Source organism: Epinephelus fuscoguttatus, linkage group LG11, assembly GCF_011397635.1.
Source record: "Epinephelus fuscoguttatus linkage group LG11, E.fuscoguttatus.final_Chr_v1".
Classification (NCBI taxonomy): domain Eukaryota; kingdom Metazoa; phylum Chordata; class Actinopteri; order Perciformes; family Serranidae; genus Epinephelus; species Epinephelus fuscoguttatus.
The window spans coordinates 9,992,090-10,015,234 of record NC_064762.1 but is presented as its reverse complement, the minus strand read 5'-3'; the positions used below and the strand labels follow the sequence as shown (position 1 = coordinate 10,015,234).

General features: G+C 41.2%; 1 protein-coding gene across 3 annotated transcripts in view; it reads right to left on the bottom strand.

The window, feature by feature from the left end:
• vta1 (vesicle (multivesicular body) trafficking 1) overlaps positions 1-19,204 on the bottom strand; it is a 93,095-nt gene extending 73,891 nt beyond the window's left edge. For all 3 annotated transcript variants that reach the window (XM_049590186.1, XM_049590187.1, XM_049590188.1), the window contains exon 1: positions 19,013-19,204. In XM_049590186.1, coding sequence (XP_049446143.1) covers positions 19,013-19,103 — 91 coding nt within the window. In that variant the 5' untranslated portion in view covers positions 19,104-19,204. The remainder of the gene's footprint in view (positions 1-19,012) is intronic.
• Between the last annotated feature and the right edge of the window lie 3,941 nt (positions 19,205-23,145).

The window sequence follows — 23,145 nt, the reverse complement described above, 5'->3', positions numbered from 1 at the left end:
TAAGCCCTCTGTTTCCACCTCATGTTTAGCGTCTGAGTCACAGCACAGGGTCACTGTCCTGCACAGCATCAACAGAACAATGTCCCGTTTCACAGAGCAGGAGATGGTGCCGAGTCACCACTCAGTATTTCCTAAAAACACAGCAGTGACACACATGTATGATGGACTCGTGTGGAAGCCACAGACGCTGTGAAGCAGGAGACACACACAGCCAGCAAGTCCTCGACTACTGAAGCAGCCAGTAAGCTGGTCGGCCAGTTGGCCAGTCATCAAGTGACAAAGACTTCCTTTGTGCTATCACACCACACAGCGCTCGCTCTGCTGTTCACAATCAGGAGCAACACAGAAGGCTTTGACAGCAGGGAGGATGTAAGGCCACAGAAACTGAAAAATACAACCAGGCCAAGATTGGCCCACTTCTACATAGGTTCCCCCGAAGCTGGAGCCCCCTGGTGGTCGTTACAGTTACTACATGTTTGTTTTCACTGTAAACAGTTTCTAAGTTTTTCAATTACATGTATTTTTAAATTCATCATGTTCAATGTACAGTATCCCCTACTCCCTAAAACACTGGCACATCCTTCTTTAAATATTTTAAAATTGTTTGCATGAGCTTCCTGTTCTGGGACACTTCTGCTGCTGCACTATGTTTTATATTTAGTAATTACTGTCCTCTTTGGTCAGCGCAAATGTGTCATGTGACTCTTGTGGTGTTGAGTCTCTCCTACTGTGAAGGTGACCCACCTCACTCGAAATAAAGAGTCAGGGTTTCCCACTACTTCACTTGTGGCAAGGGATGTTCTCATCATGGCGGGCCGCCACAAATAGATCTTTTTTAGGACACAGGGCACAGACTAAGCAGCAAGATGTCGGGTGCATTAAAAGTGAAACTTCACCGTTCAATCTGCTGGGTCTAAAAGTGTGCTTTAACTTGCAGCAGCTGCTCCTCTCTGATCTGATTAGCTCTGAACGGATCGACAGATCAATTATCCACCCCGTGAGTCACAAACTGCTGCTCTCCATAAAGAACTCATGGAGAGCTCCGCCTGTGCTGCGTTCATGGACCTCCAAAAACCTTGGAATTTAGAGAGGGGACACAAAATGATACAAAGGGACACGGAGGCATAATGTCGTCAGCTACCGCCACATACACACTCTCATTCTGTGGGAAACACTGTCCACTAAAATTACAAAAAAAAGTAAAGATATAATATCTATAATATCACGCTTATTGAGCTGCAAGGAAAAGAAGCAGTGGTGCTACATCACACAGTTTGAAGAATATTGCGAAGTCACTGGGATCATTAGCAAATTACAAACTTATGTAAAAGTTTCTTGTTTATAAACTTTACTTTATTTCATGATTTATCCCTATTTGTTTTATGGTAATATTGTTTGGGCGAATACACACCCCTCAAATCTGCATAAAATTTATTTGCTGCAAAAACAATTTGTAAGATTTGCAACTTTCTCAAATTTTGATAAGGCCTCTGTTCCACTGTTCAGGAATCTGAACCTCCTTTCACTACATAACTATTATCACATATGTGTGTTAGGGGTGAGTTCGTGTACAAAAATCTCTAAACGTTTAGAGTGGGTCATTTTTTTCGTGTACACGTGTACATGGGTTTCACCGCTGGGTGGTGCTATTGCATTATACCAGTAAAGCCCCAGTTATCCGAATATCAACGGGCCATTTAACCATCGGTTACAGGCCGCCACACCGAAATATCGCCATTCCGACGGTCCGCCATCCCGAATTCTGGTCCCTGAGTCCTGACAGTAAGCTATGGCGAGCCTGTAGAAGCTGTATTCCCCATGCATGTCAACGATTTTCACCGGGGACGCAAGTGAGTAATTCAGGCTGACCCGTTTAACTCTTCTGGTAATTTCATTAAAAGGCATGGCATATAGGTCCACAGTAACTTAGTATTATTATTGCGTCTTATAAGAGTGGGCTACAATGAGTACCGCGCCATTAAATCACAGCATCTGTGGTGAGAGGACACGGAATAGTGTGTGTTTTTACGCATGCGGGTCAAGGCGATCACGGATATTTGATGTGGAAAAGATGTAGCCAGATGTATTACCTGTTTTTAAGCAGCACCGAGATACGTGGCTCGTCTGTCCGTCCGTCCGTCCATAGCACGAGTCATGTGCGCCACTTCACCACCAATTCGTGCGTAAATGCGCAAACAATTCCATGTCCTCTCACCGCGGATGCTGTGATTTAATGGCCCGGTACTCATTGTCGCCCACTGGCGAACGACCCCCTTAACGACTGCGCCGTTTTAATAGAAGGGAGCACTGACCTGTTGCCAAACCCAGTCTCACACCATTTCTTGTCATGTTCACAGTTTATCACAGTTAGTCAACAATTAGTATCACCCCCCTCCCCGTTTTTCGTGTACTAATTTTTCATAACCATTTATGATCTCAAACACATGTAAAGGTGCAAACGTGTACACGGACTCACCCCTAATGTGTGTACTATATTAAGATACTTTAATGCGCATCTCAAAACTACAAGAAAACATGAGGAGTGCACGCAAATCATCACAGGAAAAGAACAGTTTTGCTGGTAAAGCGTTTTTCATGGCACCTTTCAGCGCAGATCTTGTGGAAAACAGGCAGCGTTTCCTCTGGTCCTGTTATTCACATCCTTTACGAAGGAAACAGCAAACAAGTGTTTGCAACAGGTGAAAACGGCCATAATAAGCTGTTCAGCCTGTTATTTACTGAGAGAGGCTCTCTCTGATGGTGCTTTCCACTCTGCTGCACCTGTGTGCCTGTCATGTACATAATTAAAGTAAAAAAAAAAAAAAGAGAGACTTTTTCCTGCCAGTGTTTTTGTTACTTCCTATTCCATTTAATATCATTCATCAATCTAAAATAATAAGCTTCCGATGCAGGACTGCTGCTGGTGCCAGTGCAAACACAGAAAGTAAAGGAAGGATATCAAAGGCCTGAACCTTCTACACTGAAGGTGTTCCAGTCTTGTGTTGTGGGTTTTTTCCCTCAATATTAAGACGTCACAACCATTAACCCTCCAGTCAGAACATCCGTTTTCAAAAACAGGAAACAAACAACACAGAAAAAACTAACTGGGAAAAACCCTGAAAACATCCAGCCTTTTACGCAATTTATTTTTCTATTTGCACTTCAGTCTCTCCATCTTCCATTTACCCATCAGTCACAAAAAGCAACAATCAATACCTGTTTTCCTCGGTTATTAATCAAGTTTACCTCATCTTTGTGGTTCTGGAAACACAAATGCACCAAAGGGACTTTTAGCACCTTCGTTCTCGGTTATTTGGACCCAGAGAGGTTTTTAAGGGTGGTGCATTTGTTGAGGTGCACAAAACATATATGAGCATGTCAAGCTCGATCAATAGCAATTACAGCAAAATGGGAATCATAACAAGAAAGCATGAAGCATGCATGGTCTCTGCAGAGGCTTTTAACAAACATCAATATTAGGACAGAGATCAGTGGAGGCCGACAACCACTGTTCACCATAGTTACACCAATTTCTTAAAATGAAGGCACTGATGTTGATGAAGTGTTTCTAAACTCCAGTAAAGATTAAAAATATCTTTGAGAGGGGAGTTTACTTGTTCTTGACATCCAGTGTGGTGCTATGAAGAACTAGCAGAGAAGAATTAACACCAGTATGAAGTCTGCTGGCACAGTGCCACAGCCTCTACGCAATTTTGACGTTGGACATGAAGAATCTGTGCCAATCTGACTCTGGGCCAGCGTGGTCTCTCTGTCATATAAATGACAAGGACACAATCATGGAGGATAGCTGCGTCTCTGTGTGCGTCTCTGTGTGTGAGAGGAGTTAAATCACTGTCAGAGGCTCCCAGTAAAAGCCAGAGTGCTTTATGACACCACAAAATGTCACTGTTCATAACTGTGTAAACCATGTGGAGGCTGAATATGATCAATAAAACACATTTATATTTAATGTGTCAAAAAGCAGCTGCTCAAAATCTGGTCCCATTTCCCATTAAACATTTGTTTGAAATTTTGTCATTATGACTATTAAATCTTGAGATAAAGGCAAAAACATGTTTTGTGAGGTCACAGTGGCCACAGTTGAAGAAATTTACTCAAGTTGTTGAAATGTCACGTTCAGGAGAATGGGACAAACAGATGTACGTACGTTAATGATTCATATACGACACATATACAACGGACAGACAGCGCGATTACATAATGCTATCGCCGGCCCACAGACATAAAAATCAGATTGCGATTATTTTGACAGATATCGTGAGTGCTATATGAGTTGTGCATTTAGTGGGAATGGTTATTTTTACATTTGAATATTAAAAGAAAATATAACATGATGCTGCTTTAATTAACGATGGAGAAACACCTCAGTATCTTTCCAAATGGTTATCCCCCCTCATGGTTTTTCAATACTGCTGACTATCAGAATACTGCATTCTCATTTCCAATGACGATAAATTGCTTTCCAGAGGACAAATATTCAGAGCCGTCTCAGTGCACTTAAATGTTGTAATCTGAGATCCAGACACACTGAAAAGAGAAATACCTCATGTTCAAATAAATAACCACTCTGCACACTAATATACAAATACATTTTGAATGGAACTGAGTAAACAGGAGTGTGTGTGTGTGTGTGTGTGTGTGTGTGTGTGTGTGAGGCAGAGGCTACCTGTATTCAGCCTCAGCTCCACAGCTCATTTATAACGTCGAGGATCCAATCTGTGTGAAACAGCGGCTGTAACGCAGCCAAGCTCTGTCAGTCGGGGAGCTGCTGCTGAATTACGCCGCTTCATTACAGCTAAACAAATCATGGCTTTGACTCAACCTGCTATTGATCGTCCTGTTCTGGGGTGGAGGTGAGGTAAAATATTGGCCTGCATTAGCAGGCTAATTTAGATAGACCTGCTGATGAAGGGCTGAGGCCGAGTGATGGATGAAACACATCAACGGTCAGACGGAGCTAGCAGCCTGATTCAGCCGTGTACACTGAATGTTTCTAAAGCTCAGAGATTAGTAAAGACCATATAATAAATGTGCTCACATAATAGAGTGCCCCAGGAATGAGCCCTAAAACCTGGAAATGAGTTAGCAATTTACCACTCCTGGTTCCCTCGTCTCAAAGTCAATGGGGTTTTGTTTATATGGGTTTAATGTCTGACATAAGGTCTGTGGTTAACACAAGCTTAAGAGACTTTCATGATTTGTTCTCAGACACAAAAAATACCTCAGTAAATACCTCACTCATAAACTCTGAAGCTTATATGTGCCTTAAAAAAGGCAGTTGCTAACAAGTGGCTAATGGAGGCTACAGAGCGTCATCACACCGCGCCATGACAAACACAGCTTTACAGCCTCGTTAGGGAGGTCATGTTACATCATGCAACCATAGTGCAGTTTGGTTACAGCCTTAGCTTTTTACTTTTGGTGACTGTATTTAGTCTTCAATAACCATGAAAGTGGTATTCATCTGTAAAGTTTAAGTATCATAAACATTTGTTTGCCACAGAGCTTATTTTCTGCAATAATCCAATGGAAAAATCCCATCAACTGTTTGACGAGGGAACCAGTGGAGTTCTTACTTCCATGCGGGGTACAGAAAAGCATCATACTTGGTGGACTCTATTAAAGGGGAACTAATGTTTTTTTTTAACCTACGCCCTATTTTCCGATCTAGTACTTTTCCTCTGCCTGTTGCTGCTCCCCCTCTCTCCTCGTCCGCTCTTTAGTTTCATGAGCTCTGCATCTGTGTACGTCTGTGTACTCTGTGTTCAAATAAATACAGGCAGTCATCAAATTCAAATGGCTCATCCAGACCCAGTTGGTCAAAATCAGGTAAAAATTCAGACATGTTTGTTGTGGCAAGTCAAAACACTCACTCAGAGAGTGAAAGTCTATCTCTGAAATCTCACGTCTCGCGAGATTTGAGTTGTTGCAGGAAGTTACCGCTAGAGTGACCTTACCAAACGCGAGGAGTTATTCTGTTTGGAGTAGTCATGTCTGAATTTTTACCCGATTTTGACCAACTGGGTCTGGATGAGCCATTTGAATTTGATGACCGCCCGTATTTATTTGAGCACAGAGTACACGGACGCAGAGCTCATCGAAACTGAAGAGCGGACGAGGAGAGAGAGGGAGCAGCAACAAGCAGAGGAACATGTCCGAATCCAGCTAAAGGTAAACACAGACGTTCATTTCTCCTTTCCATTACAGTGTCAGATGATTATATTAACAATCCGAGCCTATCTGTGTGAAAAAAATGCACTTTTAGTGGACGTATTTTGACATTGTTTGACGCTGAGTGCCCTATTATTTAATATAGCGCACGCTCACGGGCTGCAGGCAGGTCAGCCCTAGCTTCAAATATTGCACATCCTATCACTCATTTAGACAAAAGTAGATCAGAAAATAGGGCCCAGGTTGAAAAAAACATCAGTTCCCATTTAATAATAAATGACAACGGACCATTACTACATAATGCTCTTTGCGTTTATGCTGTGAGCAGCGATATCAGAATGGTTCATGAATCACATGCAAAACCTATCGTTTGAGGTGAGTGATATGGCCCTACAATAATACCACAATATTTCAGGGTATTTTTGCGATAATGATATTCTTGATGACGTTACAAATTACCAAAAAAATGTCTTATTATTAATTTAAGAACATAGATTTGCAACAAAATCAGTGATCTGGTTTTACTGTTTGCTTCAAATCTTCAGGAAAAACTAAAGAAAAATGATCTCTCATTTCTTTAGTTTGTGAACAACAACAGTAACTCAGAGTCAGATTCAGATTCTGTTACAATATTAATAGTTCAACTAAATCAAATCTACGACTTATTACTAGGGATAGACCGATATGGATTTTTTTCCATCACCCTTAGCTGATGACTGATTATGGACTGCCAAATTTCTTGAGCCGATATTTGGGGCCGATACTGCTTTTGCTCCCTCAATTTACATCAAAAAAATGACACAATGATAACAAATATTACAGGTCTCAAGTTTAAAATAAGAAACATTTATTGAACAGTAAAAAATACTAAAACAAGATGGAAAGTTGAGGTAGAACAGGTAGAATATTCCACAGTCACCGGACCTGAACCCAATGGAGATGGTTTGGGGTGAGCTGGACCGCAGAGTGAAGGCAAAGGGGCCAACAAGTGCTAAACACCTCTGGGAACTCCTTCAAGACTGTTGGAAAACCATTTCAGGTGACTACCTCTTGAAGCTCATGGAGAGAATGCCAAGAGTGTGCAAAGCAGTAATCAGAGCAAAGGGTGGCTATTTTGAAGAAACTAGAATATAAAACATGTTTTCAGTTATTTCACCTTTTTTTGTTAAGTACATAACTCCACATGTGTTCATTCATAGTTTTGATGCCTTCAGTGAGAATCTACAATGTAAATAGTCATGAAAATAAAGAAAACGCATTGAATGAGAAGGTGTGTCCAAACTTTTGGCCTGTACTGTATATATATATATATATATATACACACACACATACACACACACACACACACACACACACACACACACACACACATATATATATATATATATATATATATATATATATATATATATATATATATAAATCAACATAAAACATCATTTCCTTCTTTTAGTAAAATCCTAACCTGGACGTTTATGCTCTGCCATTTCTCCTCTACTCATCAGGCTGTAACCTGTGACAGGCTGTTATGATACCACAACTATCATTTATTGTGAATGAGATGATATGGCACAGCCCTCTACCTATTGTAAGATGATTTCTACACTAGTTTGTGAATTAGATAAATGAGGACCGATGCCTCTGTCTATGGATAACGCCTGCGCGGAGGCATATGAGCGCTCAGTAATTTCCTGAAACAGCTGCTCACTGGTGCTCTGGTAAGTATCTTTGGCAGCAGGACGGTGTATTGAGTATGACGAGATTGAGTCAAAATAAAATAATGAAGAAACGTGCAGCACTGATTTGTTTTTAACAATAATGGAGGAAGATGAGATTCAGGTTGTAGATACACTCACTGTTCACGGCAGGAGATACATTCACTGTTGGTTTGGTATTTATTAAATAGAATCGTAGGGGTGAAGAAAACAACTGTCTGTAATACAGGCTTTAAATGCCCCATAGGCACTTACAACAAATTAAATATCACCAGATTATGACTATAGGACAAAACACACACATACATGCTCCGTTAGATTCCCAATCTGTTCCATCCAAACTCCTCCACATGACCAGGTTTGTAACCATCTGTTCAACCAATTAGTGATGGTCTTAAAATTTGTTTTGGGAACTCTGACAACATGTCTGAGGAAGAGGCTGTAATTACCACAGTACACACACACACACACACACACACACACACACACACACACACACACACACAGACGTTCTCTTGGTCTGATTTATTATTGCATTTATACTTCAGTGTGTTTCATCTTATTTTTCTTGGCAAGACTGTGTGTCCCAGTAATGCTGCTGCGCCCATCATGGTCATGTTCCTGATATGTTTCTATCAAAACTTTCTGATGCATCAACATCATGGACACTTAACACACATCCTCACACAGTTCAGCTTCCTGGCCTTGTGGTAATATGGCCTCACACACACATACACACACACACACACACACTGAGTCACAGCGAGGCTCAGAGGCCCAGACACAAGGTGCTGCTGACCTCCAGTGGTCTGGCTGGGTCACTGGTCCACTTCAACACACAGCCAACACTGTGGCTGCATGCCAAACAGTACACATCCACCCGGCACCCTGCAAAGGTTCCTACTACACACTGAGCAGCTCTTCAGTCCCCCTCACAAGAAAAGCATACTACATCTGGTACCATTTTCCAGTAAGAAAGACTTGGAAATAATCCAAATCAATTCAACTTTCTTCACCTTCCTAGAAGCCCCGTCAGTCACTTCTATCACAGCACATCGAACATCAATGAGGAAAGGCTTGTTCTTGCTCTGAGATAAAGTTAATCCGCTTATCTGCTGACGACCTGAGCCAATACAGTGTTCACAATACAAGCAGCCTCCGCTCTTTTCCATTAAAACAGCACCAACTCCCTGATCCCTGATTCTTTCTTAATCCACTAAGTACCCTATCTGAGCAGAAAGACATTACTTGAGCAGCCGCTCTGTTTGACTGGCAGCTGCTCATCCAGGAATTCAGTGCAAACACAGCAGCATCTGGGTCCAAACATTTGCAATGACAAACTGTTTTACAACCATACCTTCAGGATTTGGGGAAACAAACAAACCTTTTAACAGATCAGTCAAAATGGAACTGGTCTAATGTTGTTGTATGGCTCACACACAAAATCACATTAACTGACCACAGGGACATTTCTGGTCATTGTGAAACGGTGGCACTCTGAATCAAATCCTGCATTCATACACCAACATTCTTTGGCACTCATGTCTTTAGGCCACTGAAATTTAATATGAAACATAACTGGCAGTTGAGCTGAATGGACTTGATGAAGTATGCTTCATTAATTCTTCATTCATAATTAATTCATTTGGAAGCATATTACTGCTTCTGACTGTATGAGCATAAAGGAAAGTGTAGTCTAGTGACCACTACAGTGAAAAGAACAATAACTTGTGCTCTCGAAATACTTATTTGCATTCATACAGAAACATGCAGGAGACTAGTCCACTGATGGACCGTGATGACGACTGTTGGTCGACCAGGAAAATTCTTAGCTGGGGGGGCAGCCCTACTGTCGAGAGTTAAATCATTGCACAATCAGAGACCATGGATCACCAGAACCATCTGGAAACATGGAAAATTATAAAGCAGCAGCCAACAATGGAAGAACAAAAAAGGACTAAATTACAGTGAACAAGTTTAAAGGAGCTGATGGATCACATTTCACTGGAGCTGTACCTGGTATAATTCCAAGTGACATATGAGTGATTGATACTTGTCTCTGTCTAAACACAGAAGGCTAAAACTATAGGTTTAACCCAGGCACTGCAAACTGCAGCTCAGTCATTTAACACGGCGTCTACGACATCACGTGCAGAAATAACCACCAACCTCTTAATTTGTATCTGAGGCTGGAGATATGATTTATTGGACCAATTAGATTTTAAACTAAGCATCAATGTGGAGTCATATCTTCTTCAAACATTAAAATTAAATGGTCAAAGTGTCTGATGAATTTGCAACCACTCTCACCACGATGCCAACAATCTGTTCTCTTTTACAGCAACCACTTAAGAATAAACCAAAAACCCAAAGTCAGTAAACCACCTCTCACTGAGTGTTTGCTTTTAACCTTGAGGAAATGATCCGTGGTGAAAAACACCACTTATAAAATAAATATGGAAATCTCCACCCTGCCAAGTCCTCTTGGTTTTATATGTTCCCTTTAATGCTTTGAGTCTACAGTGTCTAATGGTTTAACAATACAACTGGTTAAATATGACAAAATAAATCCACAGAGAAAAACAGCACAGCTCGGTCAGGTGACAAATATGTTCCAAGCAGGTTAAACATACTCGTACGCTTGTCATGACGGTGTATTTCACCACCAGCAGATTAAAATAATGTGTTAAAGCATGCTGTTAACACACAGACAAAAATGCCAGTTCACAATTATGCACAGGAAACACTGTAAGCATATTCCTGATGCATCCGGACCATCTGAAGAACAAATATCTTCATTCACCTCAGTTATTCAGCAAGTTATTTTTTGAAGCATACTGTCGAGGCACACATTCATCTTAGACTGAAAACGATGTTTCCATGCATATCCCCCCGCCCCACACACACACACACACACACACACACACACACACACCATCGTTCTCATCTCGGTCCAATCCACTTCCCAGCAGGCCCTCGGCCTCTCCTTCACTCTGTCATTCTCACCCTCAGTCATCTGTAGCCAATCTGGGTAATCAGTAACGAGTCATGCTGAGTCTCTGATTGGTTGTGTTTCCACGGCGCGGCTGAATGAAGCTTTCCAGGGACTTCAAAAACTCAAAGAATGACCACAAACTCAAACTGAGCCTTCTGAAAATTACAGCCCTCCGAGTAAATGTTTAGAAATAAAGCTGGAAAGTCGACATGAACAAACGCCAGACTGAAATAACACAAGCTTTTTAACTCACCTAGTTTTTCTGTGCTTTAAGTACAAATTCTAAAGGTTCTGTTTTGTATCTATTAAAATTACAGATTATTGATTAAAGTCAGACAGAACACATCTCACTCTGTTGGAGTTGTTGACCCAACGTAAGTCATCGTGATTTAAAAGCACCAGCATCCACTCCAACACTGAGGGCGGATTTGCCGAGGTGCTAACAGCATTCACCGTGTACTTCAAAAATATAGATGCACAATATTGGATTTTTTTTTATTGTTTTGGATACCCTATGTGCCGATATATAACAACTCATTTGGCTGATACCGATATCAATATATCTGTATATTATGGAAAATCAATCGACTTAAGATGCGAATTTAAGACCATGAAGCCCATTTGTGTCACTATGATTCAACTGTCTGATTTATATGCTTTTATAAAAAACATTTCCTTTAAAATATGAAAAGCCCTCAGGAAAATAATAATTCTCAGCCTTTTGTTTTACTTTGTGGTGGTTTAAGAAATTTCTAAAACAGAGTTTACTTAGTAGAGTTCAAGTTGAATGGGTGGTAATTTGCTTGATAAGCTGTCAGCCTATCACAGGGGGCGAAGAAGACGATCAGACCTGGCAACCCTGCAGAGACGATAGCATGGAGGAGAGCAGCTAACAGTTAGCAGGAAAAAGAAAATACTTAATACTGAGCCGACAAAAACTGACTGTGAACATGGGAGCATGCAGAGTGTGGAGCTTTTGTTCATTGACTATAAAAAACAGTTGTGACAAAGTGTCTTGTTGGAAGAACTCTGTGGATGGTTTTGCCTGCTAGCAGCTTTTAACTAGTGCAGACTTTAGCTCGCAAGCCATTAGCTAGCTTAGCAGTTATGTATACCGATTGGCGGTTGGCAGCTCAAGAGAGGATAATGCTACATCAGAAGAGGACAACTAGACCTGTCACGATAACGCGATTAATTGCGTCAGAAATTATTGCAATAAGCGATAAGATTGCGTAATATTGTGCTTTGCTGTTTTTAGACCATTTTTTAAACTTACATAATGATAATAAAGACATAATGATGCAAGTACAACCTTGTAAAGAGAAATAAACATTTATTTATTTATTTAAGAATATTTATGAATGCAAAAAAGAAATTTTAAATATCCGAAATAACACGTAAAAATATCAAAATAAATACAAAAAAATGGTGTGCAGTTAAGTTGGTCGTATTCGCTCTTTTCGTTGAGATGGTTTTAGAACAAACCCGGCACGCCTGCTCGTCCAAATTACTGGGTTCCCCTTTGTCATTTGGTTTAAATCCAAAACACTCCCACACAGGGGCCGTGGCATTTGGTTCAGGAACATGTTCCCTGTCTTTCTCTTACGCTCAACTCTCTGTTTTCTTCTTCGCCTCGTCTCCCGCTCACGAAGATCGCACTGTGTGTGTGTGTGTGTGTGTGTGTGTGTGTGTAGCCCATAGCCCCGCCTCTCCCACAGAGACAACGACACTCGATGACAAGTGCTTTCCCTCCGTTCATTACGCTAATGAACCAACTCACCTGGCTGCCAGACGATGCACAGCAGTAAATGCTTTTGTCGTCCAGTCTCTTTGGTGGAGAGAGACGAAGAAAACAAACACACATGAATATGGCAATTAATTGCGGCCGGAAAAGTTACAGTCTCCCTTTTAATTTATCGTGCAATTAACCGACTTATTGCATATTGAGACAGGCCTAAGGACAACATAGCACTGGGGGACTCATCCATGGACATCGTAGTTTTTTGGCATTTGCCTTTGGATTTAAAAGTTTTTCTTCCGTGAAAAACGTTGTTAGGCCGCCGCCTCTGGATTTACCGTGGTCAGGACGATGCAGTACTGAAGTTCTTAAACTCTGAATGCACGGATTGACTCCTCTGAGCTCCAGCGTACAAACTACATAGACTTTCAGTCTGTAACGGTAACACATCTCTGGGCCCAACTGTTCAACTGTTCAGAATTTTTTTATTGACAACAGTTTGTAATAACTTTGTTGATGATAAAGTTGGCAGTTTGCAGGTCAGGTGGCTGATTATCTCGTAAAAAAAGGCGTCGTCCATCAGGGTTTCACTTTGGACGTCATCATATGCCATCACCCACCCCCAGCTGGAACAGCAGTGTTTCAAATAATCTCTGTCTATTTGTCATTTCTGGTCCACATCCCAAACCTGCATGTAACTCTGAGGTTTAACTGATTTAACAGCTGTGCTGGCAGGTGGCAGTCGCTCTCATTGCAGGGGGCTGCAGAGACCTGCAGAGGGATAATAACACTGAACTTCCTGCTACGATGATGACGACAAAGACGACAATGATGATGACAGAGTGCAGAGAACTCGGGGTTTCAAAGTGTTGGCGACGTCTATAAAAGCACAGAAAATCACTCACAATATGCTCTTCTGGTGCACTTTGAAGCAATGAAGTTGTGCAGCACAGTGGTGTGGGGAGAAATGAGGCACTTCATGCCACTAAAGGCAGCAAGCATCAATCCTGCCCGAGTAAGACCCTGAATCCTAAATATGTGAGCAACCTAGATAGCAAGGATTTTGATCATCATTCTAACTGCAGCATCTCTCAAATCAAAGAGTGTGATTCTTTCTCACAATAAAGGTCTGTTAGTGGCAGTACTATCTGGGTATTAAGATGTGTGGATGGAACTATAATGCAGATGGTGACTTGTACTTGTTTGCCTTATTCCCAAATGAAATGCAATTTTAAGAAAATAAGTTTCTGGTTAAGACTGAAGAAAAAAATTCTTTCCAGACAACTTTTTACATTTTGGTTGTCACAACAGTTTTACATTACATCTGTCTCCTTCTCCATCTTAAAGTGGAACTGTGATATTTTTCAACCTGGACCCCGTTTGTCTCATTAACAAAAATTGATCTGGTATTGAAAGAAAGCGCTGCAGCTGGCAACTGCCAAACAAGCAAAAGTGCTGTTCATTTATGAAGATTATCTTGCTGAACAAAATACGTAACTATCAAAAACTTTTGTTTGCCACAGATCTTATTTTCTGCAGTAATCCAAAATCCAATGGAAAACTTCTACTGGCTTTTTGACAAGGGAACCAGGGTGACGCTAACCTCTGTGTCAAAGTCATATCTCAGTCAGCACAGAGGACACATGCTTTCGATCTGACACCTTTTTTTGTTTTTGTTTTTTGCTTTTCCATACCTCTTCATGTGCATCTCGCCTCGAGCAGCGTCCCTCATGTTACAGCTCAACTAGGTCAGATGCAGACCCCTGCTGCACTGAAGCTGGGCGCTCTATATTATCAATCACAAGTCATCTCACATAGTTTGCCCTATTTCATGGGAAACTGGGCTGTACTTCACACACCAAAAATGATCACATGTATACCTGCTTATATCATGTTCTTAACATCTAAATCTGAACATGTTCCACTCAAAAATGTTGTGTGAATGTAAAAACTTTAAACCAAATAAATCATTCAAAAAAAGTAGATTATTTACCAACTAGTGCTGTAAATTATATACTGTATGCTATTTCTAGTACATGCTTATATCTGTGTGGATATATGTGTGTACATATATGATCCTGTGTTTCTTACTCTACCTTCTGTTCCTGTTTTATTTTACTTACATTATTCTCTTGTATCATTTAATGTTGATGACTTGATCGTGTGGAGCACACAGGGGCTAAACTACATATTATTGCTCAATCCTGTAATTTATAGTCAAAATAAAGCTCAGCACACCAGTTTCATTATTTCAGACAGAGACTGCAGCAGTGAGATCCTAATGTCTGGATAATATCTGATTTATTTTCACATGGTGCAGGGTTTCTCCTCAGGATATTGGTTAATGGAGGAGGAGATAAGCCACCCAGGTGACGAACCATCTCCTAAAGATTTAGTTAACAGGTGACAGCCTCAACAAGAGTCACACTTACCAAATATACAGCTGTGAGGTGGTGAATTTATATAAGGTAACCCAGCTCACCTCAATAAATAAAGGAGCTATAAAACACTGAAGGATACTCTGTGACAAGGACGGCCATGCCAAGCAGAATTTTTCCCGTTTTAAACGTATTTAATTTGGAAAAACGTTCTTCTGCATCTCCCCACTTATCTGTGATTTATGTCCCAGGACATTAATATTGGCTTTGGAAGAAAAAGTTTCACAATAGTTTCGGGGCGTCAGTGGCTTAGTGGTTAGAGCAGGCGCTCCATGTACAGAGGCTCTGTCGTCCCCGCAGCAGCCCAGGTTTGATTCTGGCTTGCAGCCCTTTGCTGTGTGTCACTGCCTCTCTCTCTCTCTCCACCTTCACACACTTAGCTGTCCTATCCATTAAAGGCAAAAATTAGGGCCCGACCGATTTAATCGGCCGATTATAGCCATTAGAGAATAATTGGCATGTTAAAGCCCCTACAAGGAACTTTCGTTTTGAGTTGATTTTGGCGACCCTGTGGACAAAAGCAGTAGTGTTTTGCCAGAATGAAGCCTACATTTCCGATGACCTCTCGCGCATATTGTCGTAAAGACGCTTACCTGGCTCGCACATGTGTTTGTTTTGGGGATGAATGAAACAACAAGACGGGAAAACTTTGCCCCCGCTCCTATCGGGGATCCCAGCTCACCTCTGCTGCGCCCCAGCTCCACCTCTCCAGCGTAAGCGCCACCGCCGCCGGGGTAAACACAGCGGTCGGGTGGTAAGGCTGAAGCCCTGTTTGGCGAGCACTTCCACGGCTTCTTGGACTGAGTATGGAGCGGTGCCTCGCCTCTTTATTTCTCGGCACTCGCTGGACCCTGTCGACGCCTGGCTGGTACCTGTCGTCAGCCCGGATGAGGTGTTCCAGCCCCGCGGCCCCTGCTCTCCTCGTCCCTGCTGGGACGAACCTGCAGCCTCTGTGTGTGGCTCCCCGGACGGCTAACGCCGTGGACCCACTGGCTCCTGCCAGGATTGGGCTGGTAAATGCTAGATCACTAGCAAACAAAACGTTTATCCTGAAGGATTTCCTGACTTCCCGAGGATTGGATTTTCTCTGTGTGACTGAGACGTGGCTGAATGTTGGTGAGTCCAGTGCTTTCACAGAACTTTCACCCGATGATTGCTGCTATGTCAACGCCCCGCGGACGTCGGGTCGAGGAGAAGGAATAGCGACTATTTATGAGAGTCACTATAAATGTAAGCAGCTAGGCAAGCAAGATGACGTGTGCCGTCTGAGTGCCGTAAATCATTTCGTCCTGGAAGCGACCTGGGGCGGACCTGGAGACAGTTTCCTAAAGGTATGGATATACCTAGCTTATCTTCACACTGATGGTCTCATTTGCTGTTGTAGGTCACGCACAGACATCAGCAGAAACGAGAGACTTTTGCATATCAAGTTAAAAGTTCCTTGTAGCGGCTTTAACACTTATATTTCCATCACTAATAAAATGCAGGGAATATGGTGTTTTACTTAGAAATGATGTCCTTGTGTTACTTTTTGCACTATAACCTACCTCTGTTAAATTGGCAATAATAAGAAATCTCGGAACTGTGAACGTACATGTGAATGTCTTAATTCATATAGACTTTGCATGATTATTTTATTTCCCAGAGGTTTACTGCCTTTTTACACATCATATTTTGGATTTATTTTGTGTTCAAATTGTTCATATGCTGCTTGTTCCACACAATTTCTGATAATAAAAGTATTTGAAAATAGTAAAATGTTCTTCCTTCAATTTATATCTTTGTAACGAGTGTTTGAACTATATTTAAGCCATCAAAAGCAGGTATTTCGGGGTTTTTAAACTGAAAAACATAAAAATTTAATTGGCTGATATATCAGTTATCAGATTTTTTTATTCCATAATATCAGAATCAGCATCGGCCCCAAAAAATCCATATCGGTCAGGCCCTACACTGTAGTTTTGAGAAGAACTGACCTGCAGAGCTGGAAAGCCACAGTTTTAGACGTGCGCATGCCTGAGTACTGGACTCACAGTCTTGTGTTGTACGGACAGAGATTGCTAAATATATTTGTAAGACTGCTGATTGGAAGGTCCAGAGGAATGAAGCTTATTCTTTATATTGGTAGTTTTATCAAACAAACAGGAAGAAATAGCACATTTGTTGGGGACTATTTACAGCAGCGGATTAATCTACATTTTGAATGGTGAATATTTCAGGCAGCAGAACAGTGTTTGCAAGAACTGAGTGTTTGTCCATGGTAATAAAGGAACATGTCTCTAATGGAGATCTGTGGCTATTTCAGGCTCCTACACAGGCAATACTCATCCCTAGCTGGGCTACTCAAAGGTTTCTTCTTGGCCGGATGTGGCCTACAGGCCGCCAATTGGACAGGTCTGCCTGGGCCTATGACATCACTGGTTTGAGACTTTGTTCTCTGGTTTCTGACTTTGAGAGAGAGTAGCTCATGTTCACAAGCTCATGTTTCCTAGGCCATGGAAATAACATATTGGAATTCTTAATTTAGGTGCTGCTCACTTCTAAATTTAAGTGGTGTTCCTTCAACAGCCACATTAAGACAATTACAAAGTCAGCCTGCTGTCATCTTAAGAACATATCAAGGATAAAAGGACTGATGTCTCAGCAGGATCTGGAAAACCTTGTCCATGCACTTAGCTTCAGTAGACTTGACTGCTGTAACAGTGTCTTTGCGGCTGCTGCTCGAGTCCTCGCTAAGACCAAGAAAGTTCTGAGGTCTTTACACTGACTTCCTGTCTGTCAGAGAATCAACTTCAAAACTACAAAACTACAAAAATACATTCCTGACCTTCTGCTACAGTATGAACCATCCACACCTCTCAGGTCTTCAGGGACAGGTCTGCTTTGTGTCCTCAAAGTCAAGACTAAACATGGAGATGCAGCGTTTAGTTTTTATGCTCCTCATATCTGGAACAAACTCCCAGAAAACTGCACCAACTCTCACTTCTTTTTGCTGCTGCCTTTTATTAAATCAAATATTTATTCATTTTTCACACTGCACTGTAACTTTATTATCATATTTTATGCCTGTCTTAGTATATTTTAACTTTTTATGTATCTAGTGCTTTGATTAATTGTTTTTAAATGTGCTTTTACAACGTGTTTTTTTTTCAGCCTGTCTTGAATTGCATCGTGTCTGAAATGTTCTATAATAAATAAACCTGCCTTGCCTTTAACAATAACATCCAGCCATAGTGACCAGATGGACGAGATTTACGCGCAGATACTATGCAAACACTGCGTCTGACATGAACTCATGAGTCACACAGAGTCACAGGGTTGCTCCACTGACACAGCCTGAACAGATCTCGCTGGGCAGTGAGGTGGAGCTCATTCTTCACCGCTGAGCCAGCCACACCTGGAGACTCATGACAGTGTGTGAACTGACACACACCGAGAAACAAGCTGGACCAGAAATGTACATCAGTCAGATGCTGCTGGTACATTCTTCTGTCTGTGGCTGTGCCAACTCTGGAGGTGAAACAAGTACAGAGTAAAAGCAAAAGTACCACGCTGTGACAGTCCTCCACCACAGGTTAAAGTCCCTACAGAACCTGTACGAGCCTCCACAGATAAGACACGTCTTCCTAGTGACTGTAACACTTTGGAAAATCCACAATTAATCACAGTTGTCATGACGTTGAAGAAACGTTAGCCAGCTAATGAAGTTTGGACTCTCAAAGCTAACAATGCTAACCCTGTGATTAGCCGGGGTGCAGTTAGCTGGCTAACTGTATCACACAGTCGCTGTGTGTCACCAGTTCATGTATGAAGTCGTAGTTTAAATAAAAGTTAGAGGCTAAGCTAACACACCCTCAGCTGTCGGCTCAGGTAAACAAAGCTGGGATGCTAACAGTAGCTACAGCTAACATTAGCCATCACACACAACACTTACAGTAGTAAGCGACGACCGGGTCCCGGTTCTCATGTTCCTGTGCGGTCCGCAGGTGGTGCTGGATGGCTTTGAGCTGAGGCGGTAGAGCCATGTCTCAGTAAAATCCTCCCAGGAGGCAAAAACACATCAGTGACAGTGAAGAACAGGCTCCCTGTTTGTTGTTAGCAAGTGTGTCTCACACTTCCGCGTCTATGTCCAATAGGAGCGGCCGCCTACCCGGGACAGATGACGTCATCGGCTGTTCAGGTGGGGCACCTTTTATCCAGGAAAAGAGGAGTTGGAGAGTTTTTTGTTAAAACGTTTTCACACATGAAATAATTCTACTTCAGTCAATATCTTTTCCCCACGTGTTTTAATTACTCTTTAGACAGGAAAAAAAATGAAAGTTCATTTTTTATCATGTATTTCTCAGTCTCAGTTGAGTCTTTCCACATGTTCACTGGAGGTGTTGTACGGAAGCATATTGCATTCACTTGACAAATAAAAAAAAATCTGTTTTATTGAGCAATTTATTTTTTTCAATTTTTCTGTTTTTCCTGGTAATTTTTTTTTTCCGGGGTAATTTTTTCTGGTTTTTTTTTCTGAGTTAGGAGAGCAATAGAACAACAGACACTTTCATTCCTTTCTTGAGAGCTCGATATAATGGAAGCAAACATGACCTTGTTCAGGTCATGTTTGCTTGTTTAGTTTAATCCAGTTTTACTTTGTTTTGTAAGGTGCCTGCGTAAAGTCGACAAACTAATGATAACACCATCTATATGACTTAAAGACAAGAGTACCTCTCTGTGTCTCAAACCCAAAACAAAGTAAAACTGGTTTAAATCAAACAAGCGGGTCATGTTTGCTTCCATTATATTGAGCTCTCAAGAAAGGAATGAAAGCGTCTGTTGTTCTATTGCTCTCTTAACTCAGAAAAAAATACTCAGAAAAACAGAAAAAATTACTCAATAAAACAGATTTTTTTTTTTTTATTTGTCAAGTGAATGTAATATGCTCCCGTAGTGCTGAAATGTTCAACTGAAGCAATATAAACCAGTGACAAACAAAATGATATCTTAGGGACTGTTTTTTTTATTTATCAGAGAAAAGAGGTAGCTGGTTTGTGACTTCCTTTTAATTTTATTTTATTTTATTTTATTTTATTTTATTTTATTTTATTTTATTTTATTTATTTATTTTTGAGCCTCCCCAAAGCTACAAACTCAGCTAGCCCCTAGGCTCATTGTCACAATTTAAAATGCCATAGGCTTGTGCTAATAACATCAGCATGTTGTATTTCTGTGAATTGTGCAAGTTACGGTAAAGCTGTGAATATTTTTCTTTGAGCCTCCCTGACTGACTGGGGGAAAATGCATGACCCTCACTCCACCATCAATTAGTCATTAGATTTTTAAAACTCACTGGTTGATGTTTGAAAGTTAAAAGTTGAAGATGAAATCCTGAAGTAAAAAAAAAAAAAAAACTTAATTTTTCACTCAGTTCATGCAGACACTTTATTTTTGACCAAATTTTAAATGAGACTTTGATGAAAGCCCAGATTTGATTATTTTTTCTGATGGAAGCATGTCTAGCACATGATGTGTCCAAGGACTGTCAGATATCCTGTAATTAATCTCATAATTGTGCTCATGTGCCGATCGTGCATGCAGCCTGTTGAAGTTGTTATTTTGCAATAAGTTTTAAGTGCATACACTGGAGATTCTAACATATTATATTCTCAATAATAAAATTACATAGGCTACACATTTCTCTGTCATCGTTACTTAATACCTATGTCCTCTTGTTGTTGGTTTTATTTAGGATTATTATATTCAATTAAACACTTAATATTCCTGTTATTACTAATCGACTGGTCATCAGTCACCTGAATGTGTTGTCATCAATCGGTGCAACTTCTGACAGTTGATGTGATGTATCGTCCGCTGTGCAGTGGATTGTGGGTCAGAATGGCCAGAAAAGCATGCTGACTTACAAACATTGTAATTTTTTTCTGGCGTATATAGTATGGTAGTATGGGTATTGGAATGCACAGTTGGATTATAAAAGCTGGACAGTCAGAGGACGTTTATTTTGAAAATCCCCGGTGTTAATCAGGTCCTCTCAGCTAGACTTCCCACTTCCTGTGTAGTCCTTGAGCATCAGGGGCCGTCCAAATTCACAATTTGACAGGAGGTCTCAAGCAGACTTCTAACGCTGGTAGAGATTTCTTGAAATATTCTTTGGATACATTTGTACTTTCAAACAAACTAATAATGACATAAAAGAGTGTGACTGCTTTAAGGGGGAAAAATCATTGCAGTGCCAGACCTGACAAACAAACAGCCATTTAATTTATGAACAGGTTAAAAAATAAACTGGAGTCAGACAGAAGTGGACTCACTCAGGACTCAAAAGTTCCACTCAGGATATTCAGCTCTGGGGTCAAGTTAAAACCACGAGCCCTCCAGCTGACTTTGCAGTCGGGCATACACGCCAAAACATATTCAGTAAACAAAAGGAAGACAAACTGTACATGGCAGATCACAACGAACACTACAAACTGAGCAAAATCACATTTCCCAGAGAGTGGGTGGGCTTGGAGCAGAGAGTTCATCTGAGACAGTTAGGAGAGTTTATGGCCTGTGGTGAAACTGAGAGCTTGGATCAGTTGGGTTTAGTTTGTGGCTGCGTGAACCTGCGACCTGAGAGGCACAACAAAGAAAAGAGCGTATGACAGCTCTCTGGGTCTTTAATACAGCCTGTCAGATTTGGACTGTAGTTGGGCCTGTCTGCTGGGCGCCAGTGTTTTCTTTGGTCCAAACCAGAGCGGAAAAACTGTTGTATGTTTGTATGTGGTTCGTTTGGGTTCACACTGCCCAGTTTCTCGTGAACCCAGGCTTGGAAACACATGTTGGGTTTGGGTCTGAAGTTTGGGAGACTCCATTAGCTGATGGATGGATGAAAACTCTGCTCCAAGCCCACCCACCTCATTGGTGATTCATTTTTGCACTTTTTGGCTCCCACCACACAGTGTTTGCCCCGTCCTTCACTGATGGTATCAACAGAGCTGAGCTGATGTCGGCCTCGCCCCACCAGAATTTCTATACGCCTGTTTTTCTTTTGTTGTTGTTTTTTTACTCCTCTGTGCTGCCAATAGCCGTGATGGGAGGCATAATGTTTCTGAGGTGTCCATCCATCCATCCCATGGCATAAATATTCACCTGGACTCAAGGATGAACCAATTAGATTTTGGTGCGCAAAGGTCAAAGTCACTGTGACTTTGGGTTCAAATTTGGCACAAACATCCAGTTAAACTCAACAATGAACTGTTTAGAATTTAGTAGTCAACGGTCAAAGGCCAAGGTCACTGTGACCTTGCCTGTCACATTCTCGTACACGCGATATCTCACGTACCTCTTAAAGGAATTCACTAAAATTTGGCACAAACGTCCACTTGGACTCAACAATAAATGTTCACCTGGACTCAACAATGAACTGACTGCATTTCCATGATCAAAGGTCAAGGTCACTGTGACCTTGCATTTGTCTCATTCTTGTGAACATGATATCTCAACAACACCTTCAGGGAATTTCTTTAAATTTGACACAAACATCCACTTGGACTCCATAATAAACTGTTAAGAATTTGGTGGTTGAAGGTCAAAGGTTAAGATCACTGTGACCTCACAAATTATGTTTTTGGCCAAACCGCAAGAATTCTTATGCTAATTATAACAAAACTTGACACAAATGTCGAACAGGATAAAATAATGACGGTCAAAAGGTCAAAGGTCAGCTTGACTGTGACCTCATCATGTTTTAACGTCATATCTCAGGAACAGAAGGGGAGACATTTGGTCAGATACTGAATTGGTGACTCTAATCTTGAAACTGCGCTGACTGTATAGATCTTCTGTGTGTGAAGCATCCATGTTTTCACTGACATGGATGGAGACTGTCAGAGACACTGGACTGGTGGGCGGAGTCATACAACCACAGGGTGTTTGATTCTAGTTTTAATCGAAAAAGTAGGCAGAGCAGCTACAACCAGTTTCTTCGGTTATGAATGGTAGCGACCATGTTGTCATCTATTGGGTTGTGGACTGTAGTTTTGAAGCCTTAAGTTCGGCATTTTGTCTGTTGCCAGCTTGGTT